Source organism: Schistocerca serialis, chromosome 7 (genome assembly GCF_023864345.2).
Source record: "Schistocerca serialis cubense isolate TAMUIC-IGC-003099 chromosome 7, iqSchSeri2.2, whole genome shotgun sequence".
Taxonomy (NCBI): domain Eukaryota; kingdom Metazoa; phylum Arthropoda; class Insecta; order Orthoptera; family Acrididae; genus Schistocerca; species Schistocerca serialis.
In genome coordinates, this window is record NC_064644.1 from 36,077,801 (window position 1) to 36,095,093 (window position 17,293).

General features: G+C 41.6%; 1 protein-coding gene across 2 annotated transcripts in view; it reads right to left on the bottom strand.

Annotated features, from left to right (window-relative positions):
• LOC126412137 (protein mini spindles) overlaps window positions 1–17,293 on the bottom strand; it is a 145,664-nt gene that overhangs the window by 73,280 nt on the left and 55,091 nt on the right. For both annotated transcript variants that reach the window (XM_050081584.1, XM_050081585.1), the window contains exons 8-14: window positions 5,472–5,666; window positions 5,199–5,379; window positions 2,810–2,922; window positions 2,507–2,705; window positions 1,423–1,574; window positions 1,192–1,343; window positions 885–1,103 (exon numbers count right to left, since the gene is read on the bottom strand). In XM_050081584.1, the coding sequence (XP_049937541.1) occupies window positions 885–1,103; window positions 1,192–1,343; window positions 1,423–1,574; window positions 2,507–2,705; window positions 2,810–2,922; window positions 5,199–5,379; window positions 5,472–5,666 (1,211 nt within the window). The remainder of the gene's footprint in view (window positions 1–884; window positions 1,104–1,191; window positions 1,344–1,422; window positions 1,575–2,506; window positions 2,706–2,809; window positions 2,923–5,198; window positions 5,380–5,471; window positions 5,667–17,293) is intronic.

The following is a 17,293-nucleotide window of genomic DNA, read 5'->3' on the forward strand; positions in this document are numbered from 1 at the left end:
TAGGATTCCACATTGATTCAAAATTAAACTGGGAGGAACACATTAGCCATATCTGCAAGAGAATAGCAAGAGTGTGTTATCTCATCCGGAGACTGACAGATGTAGTCACTGATGAGTATCTAAAGGTGGTATATTTTGGCCTCTTTCAGTCACACATTTCCTACGGCATATTGTTATGGGGACATTCTTGCCTTGTCAGTGAAATTCTGAAAATTCAAAAAAAAAAAGTAATCAGAATAATAAGCAAAGCTAATGCCGCCCCCTCTTTATCAAGCACATGATATTAACTGTGGTGAATCTATACATCTACACAGCACTGCTTTATGTCAAAAGCAAGTTAAATGAGTTCGAGACCAGAGAGAACATACATCCCACAACACCAGAGGCAAACTGGACTTTGACATACCAAGACACAGACTCACAAAGACTGCAAACTCACAAAATAATGAGTTTAAAACTCTTCAATAAACTTCCAGCATCTGATCGGTCACTGACCAATAATATTTTCAAACTTAAGGTTTATGACTGGCTTCTCAAACACTCATTTTATAAGATAACAGAATATTTCGAAATAAGCATTGACATTAGTATATAAGAATATTCCTAAAAGAAAAGGAATTAAATTGTAAAAACTTTACTGTAAAGTTATTGTTAAACGTATATTTAATGTTCACACCTATTCCGCTGTAAGTGGTCAATGGTGAACAAAATGAATACTGAAACTGAATGTTGGCAACAATGGAGTAATGCTCCCTCCTACAAACAAATTTGGCTTGCAATAAGTTTTTATACATATGCCTCCAGTTTTAATATTTTTTGGAAAATAGGGTGAGGTCAGGGGAGGAGGGAAATTTACAGCAATGGTATCTGCAATAAAAACTTACACAAATCCAAACTCCTTTATGGCTTCAGCTAGCCAGTTCAGTGCTTCTATTTGGACCTTAGGACTCTTTTGGCTGAATGCGAAGTCCAATACTGCTGTAGCCACAGGGTCCAATTTTGTTGCTTCTGCTAGTGCTGTCAACGTTTCTGCCGCTAGCGTACCATTCTTCGGGTCACCAAGTTTCTCGGCAACATCACTTACACAACATTCCACTGATACACTTTGAAGGAAGACAAAAATGCATTAAATTAAGAGTTTCAATGAGTACTGTAACACAAACAAAAATCAGGCGGTTCAATGCAACTCACCTCGACATTTCTCCAGTTTCTGCTAAAAGCTTTAGTGCCTCCAATTTTGCCTTCAGTACTTGAAAATTTGTGTCTTTCAAACCTGGCTTTTTACTTAGAGCTCTAACAAGGGCTTGCGTTGGCCTGTCAGCAGGATCCAACTCTCTGACAACCTGAAAGACAATTTCCCAAATAATCTCAAGTGTCTTACAACCTGCTCCTAGCTGGGGGAGAAATTAATTATGGAAATACCTCAACAAACTGTTCTACTGCTGCCAATCTAACTTTCCAGTTAGTGTCTTCTAGACCTGAGATTAAATCACCAGGCAAAATTTCTGACAGTATTTCATCTACTACGTCCTCACTCAATTCTTTTTCTGTACTTTGGGCAGGCAGCTTCTTTCCTGGAAGAAATAAGAACAAAACTGCAATGGAAATAATATTTTATAATCATAAAACACAAGATAAATTCTTGGAATAACTGAACACGTACATAATTCAGATGCTGTTTAAGAATTACATTCGATTGTGTAATTACGTACTGTGAGGGACTGTAAGTGAAGACACACTACAAATGTTATACTTCCCAGAGTCATGCAGCCCTTTGTTATGGCAAGGTCAATTTAACCTCCTGATAAAGAACACTGGCTCATGTAATGAAATGACACTGTGGCGTATGACTTCATTTGTGTGCAATTAGAGAGGGGACAGAACACTGACAACATTGTTAATTTCACTGTTGTAAGATGTTTTTCCTATTGGCAGGTACCCGAGACCACTGCTGTCTACACTGCCTTTTGCATTTACACTAATTTTTGAAATTTCAGTTGTAGTGACAAATTGATCTATGATGTACCGCAACATTTATTAGGAAGGAAGAGGAAAATTAGGTTGTGGGATGTCGAAAGTGGTATCTAAAATATCAGTTTATCTGTATCGCTTTATTATGATGGCACCTCCTTGTGTAAAATATTCTAGGAGTCACGGATTTACATGTTCTTAAAACCTAGCCAACAATGCTTCACAAAGATGCTTCCTTTCTTCCAATGATTCCAACTAAAAGTCCTTGAGAATTTCTATTATACTTTCATTTTGGCTATATCAACCTCTTCACCATCCTAACAGCACTTCTGAATTTGTTCAGTACAAGCCATTGTGCCCACTTGATAACAATGAACACTGGTACTGATCATAATGTACATCTTCTGATGAATTACTTTAATTTGGAGTTTGGTGCATTAATTGTAGTTAAACTCCACTCAAGGTAGATAGTGGGACAATTATCCAATGAGGAGGGGACAATTATCTAACAACTCTGAGATTGTTATTTACATACCACTGCCAACTGCTGGAGCTGATGAAACTGCCTTTTTGACAACCTTCTTTGTGCCACTAGGAGCAGACTTTTTGGCAGCTTTTGCACCAACAGTTTTCCCGTCTCCATCCCCTCCAAGTTTAGTAGGAGCTGAACTGGGCCTCTCGACAACTCTTGGTACTTTAGCTACAATAACTGCCTTTTCACAACATTCTTTAATCTGAAAATTAAGTTAATCACTTTTTCGTATATCAAACACACATAAAAAGTTAACTTTGGGATATGAGAGCATCAAGCTCTTGAGAGCATTATGAAAATTCTTACTTTTGTCATTTTTATAGCTTCAATATCAGCTAGGAAAGGCATTATTGCTTTCTCTCCCACTACTTTCATTGCTGTCCCAAGGGCTTCTGCGGCATTGTCTCTCACAGTTGGATCTGTAAAAGTCAACACTCCGTTGTTATTCAGTTCATTAAGGTGCAAAATACACAATGTAATGGTAATTAAATGAGTGTACTATTTAACAACTTGCCACTCGCATAGAAGAGATTTTGTAAATTCATAAGACTGTAAACTGTAATGATCAGAAAATTGCACAATTCTGACCCACCATTGGTTTGTTAACATATGTAAGCAGTAGCATAATCCTCTTAGCACAGCACACAAAAGCAGCAGGCAGCAAACAGCAGGAAATACTTCTGGCAAGTGACAACTAAAAAACTATGAAGACACAGTGCCAGCAGTTACAGCCTGGGCAATAGATCCTAAGAATCATGCTACCCTAAGCTAGGCAACAGAAAGGCTGCCTATCAATTATCTACGAACAGGCAGCCATCCAGACAAAACAAAGATGTACATTCTGGATCAAGATGCACTATACTGACACTTACGACTCCTGTCACAATGATACATTTCAACATTCCAAACTCTCATTGTGACACAGTTTGCAGCATGTTATAAATGGAGCTAGACTGAGAAGGTGCTTTCACCGACATTGTGTCAGCAGGTGCGACAGAAAGGCAACATAAACCACAGCCTGGAATTAATAACAGAAGAGGAAAAATAGAATACAAAGACTCAGCAATACAGCTCAGGAAAAAGGAAAACCATGCGTGAACTGTCTGGTGTTAGCTGATAATTTTGTTTGAAATTCTGGCCGGTACACAAATTCAAGACAATATCAGGGAAAAGGGGGGGGGGGGGGGTGGCATTAGGCAGTAGAGCATATTTCAGCAGGTCCGCATAGAAAACTTGTAGTAAAAACAGTGGCGTAATAGAAAACGTAAAACCGTGTACAGGAGAAATTTCAAGAACCTGTCTAAAGAAGAATCTGTTTGAGATGAAAGGGTATACATAATGGAAAGAGCATACAGAATGACTACGAATATTTTTGAAGACTACTAGCACATGTCAAGAAATGCAGAAATAATATGTTACAGGACAGTAGTGAAAGCAAAATGCCTCTACGCAAGCGAGTGTTTAGCAAGGAAGCATATATCAAATGAACTAGAAATAATGGAGAAAAAAATGAGGACAATTACAGGTTGAATGAGAACAACAGAAACTTGAAAAACCAATTTTCGTACGTATGACAAGTTTACCAACAACAACTTATTTTGCAATTTATAATGGTTGCAGCAGGGTTCTCAACAGCAGTTAACAATGCCCTTCTATACTACATGAGAAGATTTTGGAGGGGGGGGGGGGAGGAGGGAGAGAGGGGGGGAGGAGGGAGAGGGGGGGGGGAGAGGGGGGGAGAGAGAGAGAGAGAGAGAGAGAGAGAGCGCACACAAACACAACATGTAGAGAAGTATCAAATTTTTCTGGTGTCATGACCAAATCAAATTTGTTTGCCTTACTGAATATCAATTATCCCAAGTATCAGTAGCTTTTACACTTATGGGTCAAATTCAGATATATCAAAATAATCAGCTCAGTGAAATGATTAGCAGTACCTTCACACTCAACGCAAAACAAAATTTTCAGATGACAGATTTTCTGGTCCATAACACAATGAATTAATGGTAACAAAATTTTCGGTTTGTTCCCCCTCACCCAAAGTATATTTTATCCATATACTTTAAATTTGTCACAAATATGCCCAAATTAATTACATTGCAATCATTATTGCATAATATTCTGGAGCAATCCATCTTAAGTCACTATGATACTAGTATTGCAAGAGAAGAAAATTACTAAAATTGTGTCTCCGAACAAAGGGGATGTCGTGATTTTCCCCATAAACTTAAAGCTTCGATCTCTAGCACAAGTAATGCATTCATGACATGAAATTTTGAACTCCCAATATACCATTTAAAACTGTGCAGACATCAAATATTTAATTAATTGAAAAGCAGAAATAGTTTCAAAAACGAATCTCGTTCACTGAAAAGAATGCTCCTTATTCTTCTATCCGAAATGCTGTGAATTTGAGGGGGACACTTCCACAGTTCCAAAATAAAACTTTTACATTTTCCTGCAACCCAAGTGTATGTGGCTGTATTGCAATTGCCTCTGAATAGCAATATGAAGCTTTCTCGCCACTCTTGTTAAAAAAATTCATTATTAATCTCTATGTATGTCTCTTTTATAACAAATTAAGTGATTTGAAAATTTTATGTTACAATAAGAATAAGTCTTTTTTACATTATCACTACATTTCACATTGTGATAATTCTGGAAAATGAAAATATTGAACATTACAAACAGTTACCTGGGTTATTCAATAGTTTCAATAAAGCTGTAGTATACGCTTTCAGCGGCTTCTTCGTCAGCATCATCGGAGTGCACTTAGTAAAACAACGTGCAAGAAATGATGCAGTTTCAGCTTTGACACTAGGGTTCTTGTTTTCGAGTGCTTCTAAACAATCTTCTTGGATTGCTTCTATAGTCGTCTGAAAATTGGTAATACTGTCATCAACAAGAACAAGAACAACAAGAACTTGGCATACAGTCAGTGGAGGAGGACAACCAGTGGAGTACTCACGCTGACATATATGGCGTCAATTGCCTCCCTCAGTGCAGTCACGACATTCTGCTTCTTTTCCCTGAACTTCTCCAGTATGGTCGGAATGCACTGGCTGGCATAGGGCTGGAAGCGTTTCTTCAAACCATTTGCGAGAGCAGCCAAGCATTTACCTGCCACAGCTATCACCATAACATTTGTATCTTTGCCTACCACCTGCAAATGGAAGGTAAGATTGTTTAAAGTCAAGCCAGCTGTTCAATTACACTACAAAAGTGAAACATTCAGAAAACAATGTGGTAACTGATTTAGATTGAAAGCACCATTTTATTTTGGAAACCTAGCAGAAATAATTACTATGCAACCATTTTTTTCCACTTCTAACACTGAAAATTATTTGTTTATAGCATCTAATTTCCTCTTGTGGATTGTAGTCTCCAATTCTCCCAGAAAGTTCAGCTTGCTTCCTTCCTTACATGAAATTTTGGCATGTTTTAAATGAATAACAATGGCAACTGACTTTTGAACAGCATTATTGATACTATGGTGCTTCACCTTTGGACACTGTGTCAGAGACTTCTGTCCGATTATGATTAGTACATGTGTGTGGGCAGGCTCGTCCAAAAATTGTTGCAATTGAAATATTGACGGTAAAGCTGACACCTTTCAAACAGTGCAACAGCAAGTAAACATTAAATTTATATTTTAATGTATTTACATTAGCATTATTTCAAATATTCATACAATTTTGTTCTTTTGGTGTTCTATTTGAATTTTATGAGCATGCTAAAACTTAATTTACTTCTCTACTGATACGGAGTTTTATAGACCCCCATCACCATGTTGTTTTAGCTGATTGCTAGTGACCACAAGCAAACAAGATTCCCAATGTCAAGGTTCTCATTATGCTTTGCCGTAATAATTAAGAAGTAACTTAACGGAATTTTGAAACTGAGCTTTGTAATTAACATCAAGTAAGTATGTAGCGAGCCTCAGGAGATCAACGAAAACAGACGCTGATATTTGCATGTTAGATTCCAAGAATACACAGTCAGTGTCATCACTTCAATGAACTATGATATACGGGATTTAATGGAAAGAATACAGTACAAAGACCACTGTTTTTACATCAAGCAAATTTTTTAATCAACAACGATGAGTGTTAGTTGTTCTGGGGAGACAAAAGAAACGAAAATATGTAATTACAGAATTCAGAGTAAATAAGCAGTCACCTCTGACTCAATAACACTGATTTTTTTGTTTCACAAGTGTAAATGAATTGTTTCAAGAACCTGTAGTTAATGAGAAATATTTGAAGTGTAAAGAAAGGCTATATTGACAACATTTTTTTTAAAATTTGTATCACTTCATTGCTACAAAACAAAAGAAATGTGTCCATGTGTAGAGTCTACTCACCTCTAAATGCAACACAGATAAACAAACCAAAAACCACACAGCAAAATGTTACATCACAGTGAAAACAGAACAATACGTCTCAGACCCCAATATCACATAACCAAAAGCCATAGCCCCAAAAGACAGAAGCATGCACTATCGCGCACAGTAGTTTGATGAAAGCAGAGGTTACACCCTTCTACAAGAAGGTTGGTAGAACTGATCTCCAAAAGAATGATGGGCACTTTTAGCTGCAACAGGCAGAAAACGTGCTTTGTTAGTGCTGCACATTTTAGTGATTTTGATCAAGGTAAACTAAGGCTGCAGTGCTGTTCTTCGGCACACCAGTACAGAAGTGTGCACATAATTAGCTAAGTGAAAAATCCATGCAATATGCTCATTTATTTATTTATAACAGCCGACTTCGGAGTTTTCCCTTGTGTGAGACCACGTATACAAGATCATATGCCAATTCAAAGTTCTAGATTCAAATATTTTACTGTTCGCGTCACTTCTGCATAATCTTTCATTGACTGTATCAATACCCATTTGTATCGTGATACACAGTGTTGCTAAATTTCGAATATTCGCAAGTGCTTAGATAAACTAGTACGGTTATCATCAACTGTAGGCTTAAACTAATCTGTGGTCTTTTAAAATTTTTTTCAGAACAGTAGGCCTACCTTCGATCAAAACAATAATTCTCATATTTCATTGTACAATTATGTGAGAAATAGGTTAGTTTGAGAATTACAACTATATTTTCGTAAGTTACCAGTACAAGTGTCTTTAATACGTAATTTACTTCGAAGCAAAACAACATTTGTGGTTTCCGCTTCAGCCAAAGAATACATCACCTGTGATTTCATTGTATGTCAATGCAAATAAATGTGTGTTTCTGAGAATTTTTGGGAGCTACCATTGTCCTTTGCATAACTATGAGCAAATTGTAGCTAATCAGTATTTGTGATTTAGTTACTGTAGTGGATTTTGTAACTAACATATAGCGTTACATGTAGTTTTCTCTGAAAGAGGAGTAGCCCTATATATTATCTGCATTTATAGTAAATTAACTCTGTTTCAAGTTTTCTAACAACTATAATTAACTTTAATTAACATCAAAATGTTTTAGGAAACTAGAAACTTTTACTACAGGTTTTTGTGTTGCCTTAATAGAAATATCGTTTTTGTGTATCAGCCGCAGTTGTTGTAGGGTATTAGCAACTTTTTAGCTTAGATTAAAAGATAATCAGCAGCCTTAATTTAAAGTTGTTTGTTCACTGCCTTGTAATATATTACACCAGCAAAAATGCAGCCATACTGTGAATGCTGTTCTCAAACATATGTAAGATGGTTGACTTTCGTAAGCTGCTGGAAGTTGCCGTGACTATGGTCAAACAATGGGTAGCTGCTGCGAATCAGTGTGTTGGAATAGCTCCTGAGAGTCGTGCAGCTGTGATACCTATACCAGAGGTATCTTAAGTACTATCTTCATCTGTGGGTGAGCTGTGGCAGCTCGGTTTGCTGGCCTAACTGCTTCTGGCCCCGGTATCAATAGTCACCTCCCTTGTGACTTATCTTTGGTTTTCTTGGTTGAGGTGTGGAGGATCGGTGTGACAGAGAGTTGTGAACAGCACGTGACTGAAGGAGGGCTGGAGCAGCAGTGCCTGGTGCTGGGGTTTCGTTGGGCAGATTTGGGATGGACAATGCATGTACCCAGCCGGATCGCTGAGTGACTTGTCGAAGGTCGGGCAACTGCTAAAGAGGGTGATGAAGATAGCGCTCTGGAGCTCTGGTGATGGGGACGTCCTGTTATTTAAAAAGGAATTAAAAAAATAATTGGTTGGTTGGTTTAAAGGTGGGAGAAGGGACCAAACTACAAAGTAATCGGTCCCTTGTTCCTAATAAAACAATGCCAAAAGTGTGAGAATAAAACAGACGAAACATATAACACAAAACGGAAAAAAAGGAAAAGTTACAAGAATGAATGGAAAGCAACGAACACTAAAAGGAACAAAAGAGGACAAGAAAGCAACAGAGACACACTAGAAACAGAAGGGAGTAAAACATGAAAGCAGATTACAGTGGCTGGTCAACCACAAGCATAAAAAGTGAAAGCTAGTCCACTCTGCAACACATTAAAGCCTCCACCCTAAAAGCACTAGGGTGGAGGACAAAGAGGGACGAAGGACATGCGCTAAAACCTACATAAAACTATGAAACCCATTCTCACGCATAAAACGTAAAACTAAAGCTGCTGTGGAGGCATTGTCACCCAACACCAAAGGCAGGGTGCTGGGAAAATTAGAAGTCTCCCGCAGAGTGGCAGGAAGTGGGCAGTCCAGCAAGAGGTGGACGACTGCCATTTGGGAGTCACAGCGACACTGAGGTGGGTCCTCGTGACAGAGTCGGTAACGATGCGTTAGCCACGTATGGCCAATGCGGAGCCGGCAAAGGACAATGGATTCTTTGAGAGAGGCCTGCATGGAAGACTTCCACACATTCATAGTCTCCTTAATGACACACAGTTTTTTGTGTTTGCTGTAATGCCATTCTGTCTCCCAAAGCTGGAAAACCCTGCGGTGTAAGACAGAACGCATGTCAGCTTCGGAGATGCCTATCTCCAAGTGGTTTCCACGTCGCCTGTTTGGCCAGCCTGTCGCTACCAGAGGGTGGCGAGGGTAGCACTGGTTGATAGCTTGTAGGCTGCTCAATGAGTCAGTACACAGGAGAAATGACTCAGCAGAGCATGAGCGGATGTACTCCAGAGCAAGAGATATGGCCGCCAGCTCTGCAGTGAAAACACTGCAGCCAACTGGCAAGGACTGCTGCTCACTATGTCCTCCATGAACATATGCGAAGCCTACATGACCATCAGCCATTGAGCCATCGGTGTAAACTGCTACAGAGCCCCGGAACATGTCAAGAATCTAGAGGAAGTGACAGTGGAGAGCGGCGGGGTTAACGGAGTCCTTAGTGCCATGGAAAAGGTCCAGACGAAGCTATAACTGAGGCGTACACCATGGAGGCGTACGTAAACAGCCCGCAAGTAGACGTAGTAAAGGAAGGACTCCAGTTCGGAGAGAAGGGGCCGCACGCGAACCACTATCGTTGGCCCTGATCTGGACCGCCGATGCAGGAGATGAACTGCCGCGGGCAGGAAAAGGAAATGGTAATTCGGATGCTCAAGGGGAACTATGAATGTGTGTTGCGCAACTGTCGAGCAGTTGCGCATGTCTAATCTGCAGTGGAAGGACACCAGCCTCCACCAGTAAACTGGTCACCGGACTCATCCTGAAAGCTCATGTCGCTAATCGAACCCCACAGTGGTGCACAGGGTCGAGTAAATGCAATGCTGAAGGCGCTGCCGAACCATAAACCACACTCCCATAATCTATTTGGGATTGGACAAGGGCTCTGTAGAGCTGCAGCAGCGTACAGCGATCTGCACCCCCCAATTGGTATTGCTCAGGCAACGGAGGGCATTGAGGCACTGCCAGTCCTAGGAAATGATATGTCTCCACTATAGTGAGCAGATCATCATTAACGTAAAATGCGGGTTCCAGATGAACGGTACGACACTGACAGAAGTACATGACACACGACTTTGTGGCTGAAAACTGGAAGCCGTGGGCTAGAGCCCATGACTGCGCCTTGTGGATGGCTCCCTGGAGGCGCCACTCAGCAACAGTAGTACTGGAACAGCAGTATGAAATGCAGAAGTCGTCTGCATACAGAGGAGGTGAGACTGAGGGCCCGACAGCTGCTGCTAGACAGTTAATGGCGACTAAAAATAGAGACACTCAATACAGAGCCCTGCGAGACTCCATTCTCCTGGATATGGATGGAACTATGGGAGTCACCAACTTGGACACGGAAAGTATGGAGCAACAGGAAGTTTTGGATAAAAATCGGGAGTGGTCCCCGGAGACCCCACTCATACAATGTAGCAAGGTTATGATGTCGCCAAGATGTGTCGTATGGTTTACGTTAAGTAAAAAAAAAGATGGCAATCAGGTGTTGCCGTCTGGAAAAGGCTGTTTGGATGGCAGACTTAATGGACAGTGGTAGAGCAACCCTGGCGGAAGCCACCCTGACATGGAGCCAGCAAGCCACGTGACTCCAAGACCCAACTCAACTGCCGACATACCATACGTTCCAGCAGCTTACAAAGAACATTGGTGAGGCTGATAGCTATCCACATCAAGCAGGTTATTACCAGTTTTGAGCACTGGGATGTTGGTGCTCTCCTGCCATTGCGATGGAAAGACACCAACGCACCAGAGCCGGTTGAAGATGACGAGAAGATGTCGCTTGTAGTCAGATGAGAGATGTTTAATCATCTGGCTTTGGATGCGATCAGGCCCAGGAGCTGTGTCGAGGCAATGTGCAAGGGCACTGAGGAGCTCCCACTCTGTAAATGGGGTGTTATAGGATTCACTGCAGCGTGTAGTGAATGAGAGGACTTGCTCTTCCAGCCGCTGCTTGAGTGTGCGAAAGGCTCGGGGGTAATTCTCCAACGCAGAGGCTCGGGTAGAGTGCTCAGCAATCGCATTTGCGTTGGTACATAACTCGTCATTTATGGTAAAACCGGGGACAGCTGTTGCAGCTTGGTACCCAAAAAGACATTTGGTCTTTGCCTAGACTTGGGAAGGTGACTTGTGGCACCCAGTGGTGGAGACGTATCTGTCCCAACATTCCTCCTCCTGTTTGATAAGGTAGTGAACACAGTCATGGAGCCGTTTAAAGGCTGTAAGGTGCTCCAGGGAAGAGTGCCACTTATGACACTGTAGAGCTCACCGACGCTCCTTAATTGCTTCAGCGACTTCCGGTGACCACCAAGGGACTGCCTTATGCCTCGGGCACCCTAAAGAGCGAGGGGTCACGGTTTCTGCCGCAGAAACAATTGTGCTAGTCACCTGCTCAACCATCACATCGATGTTACCGTGTGAGGGAGATTCAGCAGTGACAGCAGAGGTGAAAGTTCTCCATTCCACTTGTTCAAAGGCCATCTGGGCAGGCGTCCATGTGCCTGACGCTGGGGCAGTGACGGGAAGATGGGAAGTGGTCACTACCACACAGGTCATCATGTGCTCTCCAGTGGATACATGGGAGAAGCCCTGGGCCGCAGATTGATAAATCAATAGCCAAGAAACTACAACGAGTCATACTGAAATGTGTGGCAGCCCCAGTATTTAAGAGGCAGAGGTCGAATTGCGACAGTAAAGTTTAGACACCTGCCTCGGCCATTAAGCATACTACCATCCCACAAGGGGGTTATGGGCATTAGAATCTCCCAGAAGTAGGAAAGGTTTAGGGAGTTGATCAGTCAGTACAGCTAATACATTCAGGGGTACTGCACCATCTGGAGGAAGATATACATCGCAGACAGTTATTTCCTGCGTCATCCTTATTCCGACAGCCACAGCTTCAAGAGGGGTTTGAAGGGGCACATGTTCACTACAGACAGAATTTAGGACATAAACGCAAACTCCACCTGACACTCTATTGTAGTCGCTACGGTTCCTGTAATATCCCTTACAGCCGCGGAGGGCAGGGGTCCGCATTGCTGGGAACCAGGTTTCCTGGAGGGCAATGCAGGTAGCAGGTGTAAATCTTAGTTGCCGTAGCTCAGCCAGGAGGTGGAAAAACTGACACAATTCCACTGGAGGATCACATCGTGAGACTGGGAAGGCATGGAACATTCGATGAGGCAGTTTAAGCCTCAGAGTCACCTGCTGCCACTGATTTATTGCCTGAGCAGTCTGTATCCATTGTGTCTGATGGTCTGGCAAGATTTAGGTCCTCAGCGGATGCCAAAATCTCCACCCCATCCCCAGCCGCAGAGGTTGTAGGTAGCAGTGGTGTGGGTACCACTGCAATTTCCTTTGTCTTATGAGTTTTCTTTTTGGATTTCTCTTGCTGCTCCTTGGGTTTCTCTGGCTGGGAGGACTTCACTGGCTCAGTCTCCGGGACTGAGGATGAGCGTGAAGCCCTACGACCAGCTGCTTTTGGGCTCTTCAGCCACTGGCAGGTGTCCTCTCCCACTAGAAGAAACCTGGAACCTCCCAAAGTAGGTGGTGCTGGAGCAACCTGTTACCCAGGTTTCAGTGGGTCCTGTCTACTCTGCAGAAAGTACAGGATATGTCATTACCCGTCCACCTGACAGTGGTAGATCTAGGTGTCCTACACAGGGTGGACGGGGACCAGGGAGGACTCAGGGTATTGTACCGATCCCCCAAACCAACAACTTTGAGGTGCTGTCTTTCAATGAAACTCAAACTGAGACTGTAGGATTCACTTCTCTTGTTTTGGGGAAACCTGTTTTGTCTGGTGTCAGGAGGAGGCAAACACAATAGGGTAGGGTCTATTAATTGTCGGCAGTTCAAACATATGGCGAACGATGGTACCCCTTAGGGAAACGGCAGCAAGGGACAGGAAAGGGCATGAAGTGCACTGTGTGCATGCCTTGGGGCCTCATTCAGTATGTTGATACTATTCCGGCAGCCACTGAGGGAAAAGGGTACAACCAATTGCAGAGTGCGGTGCAAGTTGGAGGAACAAATGATGCCTGTCATATGGGCTCCGAGGTCATTCTTGGGTCGTGCCAGCGACTGGCAGAGAAGGTTGAGAAGACCAGCCTTGCACGTGAGGTTTCAACAAGCTCACAATCTGTAGCACTGTCCCCAGAACTGACTGTAGCCCTTTGGTTCAATCCTTCCACTCGAGTCTGAATCAGATACTTGGTTTTGAGACAAGCTAGGCTGTGACTTCCTGAACTTGCAGCATAGGGTTGAGAACTGTAGGGTTCCCTAAATATGTCAGGTGCACACTACACATGAGAGGCAGCTACTCTGGTAGCTGACTGTGTGTGGGGTGCACACAATGCGTTTTTAGATTAGGCAACTCTCCATCCGATCCAAGTAACGACAGCTGTAGGAAACCCAGAAATATCGGTTTAAGATCGAAAGAAATGCCTCCCACATGTAAGTATTGAAATCGTAATGGTAGCTGCTCAACCATTCACAGCAAAGAGCCAAAGTTTGAAGCACTCGTGAAAAACAGTCAAGCTCGCATAATACCAAGTACAGAAAGCTGGTTGAAACCTGCAAATGATAGCAGTGAGACTTTTGGGGAAAATTTAAGTGTTTATCAAAAGGACAGGCATATGGCAAAAGGAAGTGGTGTATTTATTGCAGCAGACAAGAAGACCAAGGTAGAAATTGAAGCTGCATACGAGATTGTTTGGGCATAAAATACTTATTGGACCCTTCTATCGTCTGTCAGACAACTCCTGATGCACCCAAAAACTAGAGAAAACATGCATTCACTTGTAATAAGTTCCTCAACCATACTGTAATCATTGAAGAAGAATTTACTCATCCAACAATTAATTGGGAAAATTACAGTTTTGTTGGTGGTGGGCATGATAAGACCTACTGTGAAGCAGTATGTAATGCCTCCTCTAAGAACTACCTAGAACATATAGTAGAAACCCCATTCATGGTGGAAACATATTGGACCTAATGGCAACGAACAGACCTGAGCTATTTGAGGATGTCCACACTGAAACTGGTATCAGTTACCATGACACAGCTGAGGCAATGATGACAGAAGCACAAATGACAACTAAACCAAGCAGAATGATATGTATGTTCAGTAAACTAGATAAAAAGTCAGTGGTGCCATATCTCAGGGAGATACTTTAGACTTCAGCACAGAGAAGGAGCATGTAGAGGAACTATAGCTTCAGTTTGGAAGAATAGTTGACAATGCACTGGATAGATATGTACCCTAGCAGAACAGCTCATAAGGGCAGAAAGAGGCAGAAAGAGGGGGGGGGGGGGGGGGGGTGGAGAGAGAGAGAACCTGAAACAACTTTGGCTGTCAAGAGAGCAATATATGATGCCTTCAATGACTACCATAGTAGAATGTTGTCACATGCCTTAACAAAATCCAAAGAAATTTGAGCCATATGTTAAAGGTTGTTGGTGGCAGCAAAGTTTGTGTTTAAAACCCAGGACAACTGGCCCAATGTAATCCTCATACCACTGAGAAGATCAATGAAGTAAGTACTAGTGTCTGTGGTGTTGAGAAACAGCTGAAATCGTTAAAATTGAACAAAGTTCTGGGCCCTGATGTAATCCCTGTCAGCAGCATCACAATCTGATGTTGAGGTAGCTTCTCTTGTAATCTATCATAGATCCCTTGACCAAAAAACTGTGCCAAGTTCTTGCAAAAAGGCTCAGGTCACACTCGTCTACAAGAAGTGTAGTGGTTCGAGAATTTTGGCATAAATTCTAGAACCACTCGGCCTTCCACAGTCTTGAACACACGATATTTTAGATGTGAGTGGGAGAAAGGAACCCTATCTACTGTGCGTCACCTGTCTGTGTGTGCAGGTCCGAAGTTTATTGTGAAAAGACAGTAGACACAGTGGTCGAAAGGCACCAACAAGTACTTGTCGGTTGCACCATGGAAATTTTAATGAAAGCACATGGCAGAACCAAGGAACATCTGTGGTATTCCGTGCTTTTTTTTTATAACTGTGACTATTGTTAGTGACGAAGAAACAGTGGAGTTGAAAAAAGATTTTTAGTAACTTAACTTGCTAGAGGCAAGACACGAGTACAATTCCTGTATAACAGTCATGGTTATCAAGCCAATTCTGTTGTATACGTAACTTAATTATTTCTAATGTGAGATGAAATGGGTGACTTTCAAGAAGTCTAATGTTTATACTGAAAGTGCGAATTTGTTATTGTGCGTGGAGTCCAAAGATACCGACAGTGTTGCCGAAAGAGCACAGGTTTAGAAGAGAAGGCCTATTAAAAAAGTCATCACAAAACGTTAGAACATGGTGACTGGCGTGAAAGGACAGAAGAAAATGGGAATTTTGGGACAACAATGAGATAAGAAGATATCACGTGTTGGCACAGAAACCAAGCATAATGAGACAAAAGAATCATTCCAAGAAATTGAATTAAGCCCAAAGTATCAGATGGAGAAAATTTGTGAATGTAAAAAAGGAGAACACGTAAGAAAGTCACAATGTTAAAAAACGGGGAGAAGATCTCGACATATTACATTAAGAAGAGATATGCCTAGAACAATTTTACCAAGAAGATCAAGTGCGGTGAATATACAGCTCTCACACACATTGTGGGGACGCAGACGCGGTAACCAACCTACATCCACTGCCGCCAGCAAAAGCTTCTGTTCAACAGTGCTGACCTGCCGCCACATTTACCCACCTATGCAGCAAGAATTCTACACCGGGCGGACGCGAAATAAAAACGCTATTACTCTAGTAAAAAGTGTTACAAAATATTGTGGGGTGAACTTTTACTGTTTAATTGGTATAATTAAAATTAATATTAAATGCTTACATGACTTAAGGCCCATAGAAGCGAGGACAATATACAGTAAACTGGAGAGGTGTCAGAACCGGCCATGGCTATGAGAATTTCTAAAGAAGGTCCTGACTAGTCTGAATTAGTAAATCAAATCAAATGTCAAGAGTATACAATTAGGCGTAATGAATTCTCGATTAGATGATCAAAGTAAAACTTTAAATGCTAAGTTAAATGACCAAAGATAGCAGTCAAATGCTCAGAATGAAACTCTAAGAAAAGAAATAGGTTTGATACATTCTAGTTTAAATGCTCAGAGTGAAGTTCTAAATAATCAGAGTTAAACCTTGAATAAAAAGTCAGTAGAAACAAATCTAGTTTTGTTAAATGCCAAAATTGACGCAAAGAGCAAAGAATTTAGTAATCTATGCGAAGGCATGGATGTTTTGAAGACTGAATTTGACACCCCAAACAGTAGAGTACAGGATTTGAAATTAGACTTAAAGAAGGAATCGACCAATTCCTAGGATATTCATGCAAATCAACTGTTCATTGACTAATCAGAAACAGAATGATCAATTTCCGAGTGTGGGGGGGGGGGGGGGGGGATTTCAGAGTCGGGGGGGGGGGAGGGGGGGGGGAGGAATAGAAGAAGAAAGGAATTTGATATTGAGGAAAAATGTAATATGGTCGAATCCGAAAGTAATGAAAAGTTGGGATCATGTTGTAATGTTAAGTTTAATGCTGTAAAACAGGGATTGAATACTTTAAAGGAGAGCGGCGATAAGCATAGCGAATTAATGCCCATCATCCAGTCGCAAATTACAGGTGTAAGTACGCGAGTGGCTAATGTAGAAAGAAGCTTCCAAGAGAAGATAGCAAACTCTGATATAGTAAATATAAGTAGTTTGAAGGAACAAGGAAAAGGGATTATAGATCGTAAAGTCACCGAGAGAATGACATCTGAGAATGTGTCGCCTATTGTTTCCCCCGCCTATTTAAACAGAGTGATATCTAGATGACAAACTGAATGGGAGACTATATTTCTGGAAAAATATAGTATCAGGTGAATATTTGAACAACTGTTATACTGTA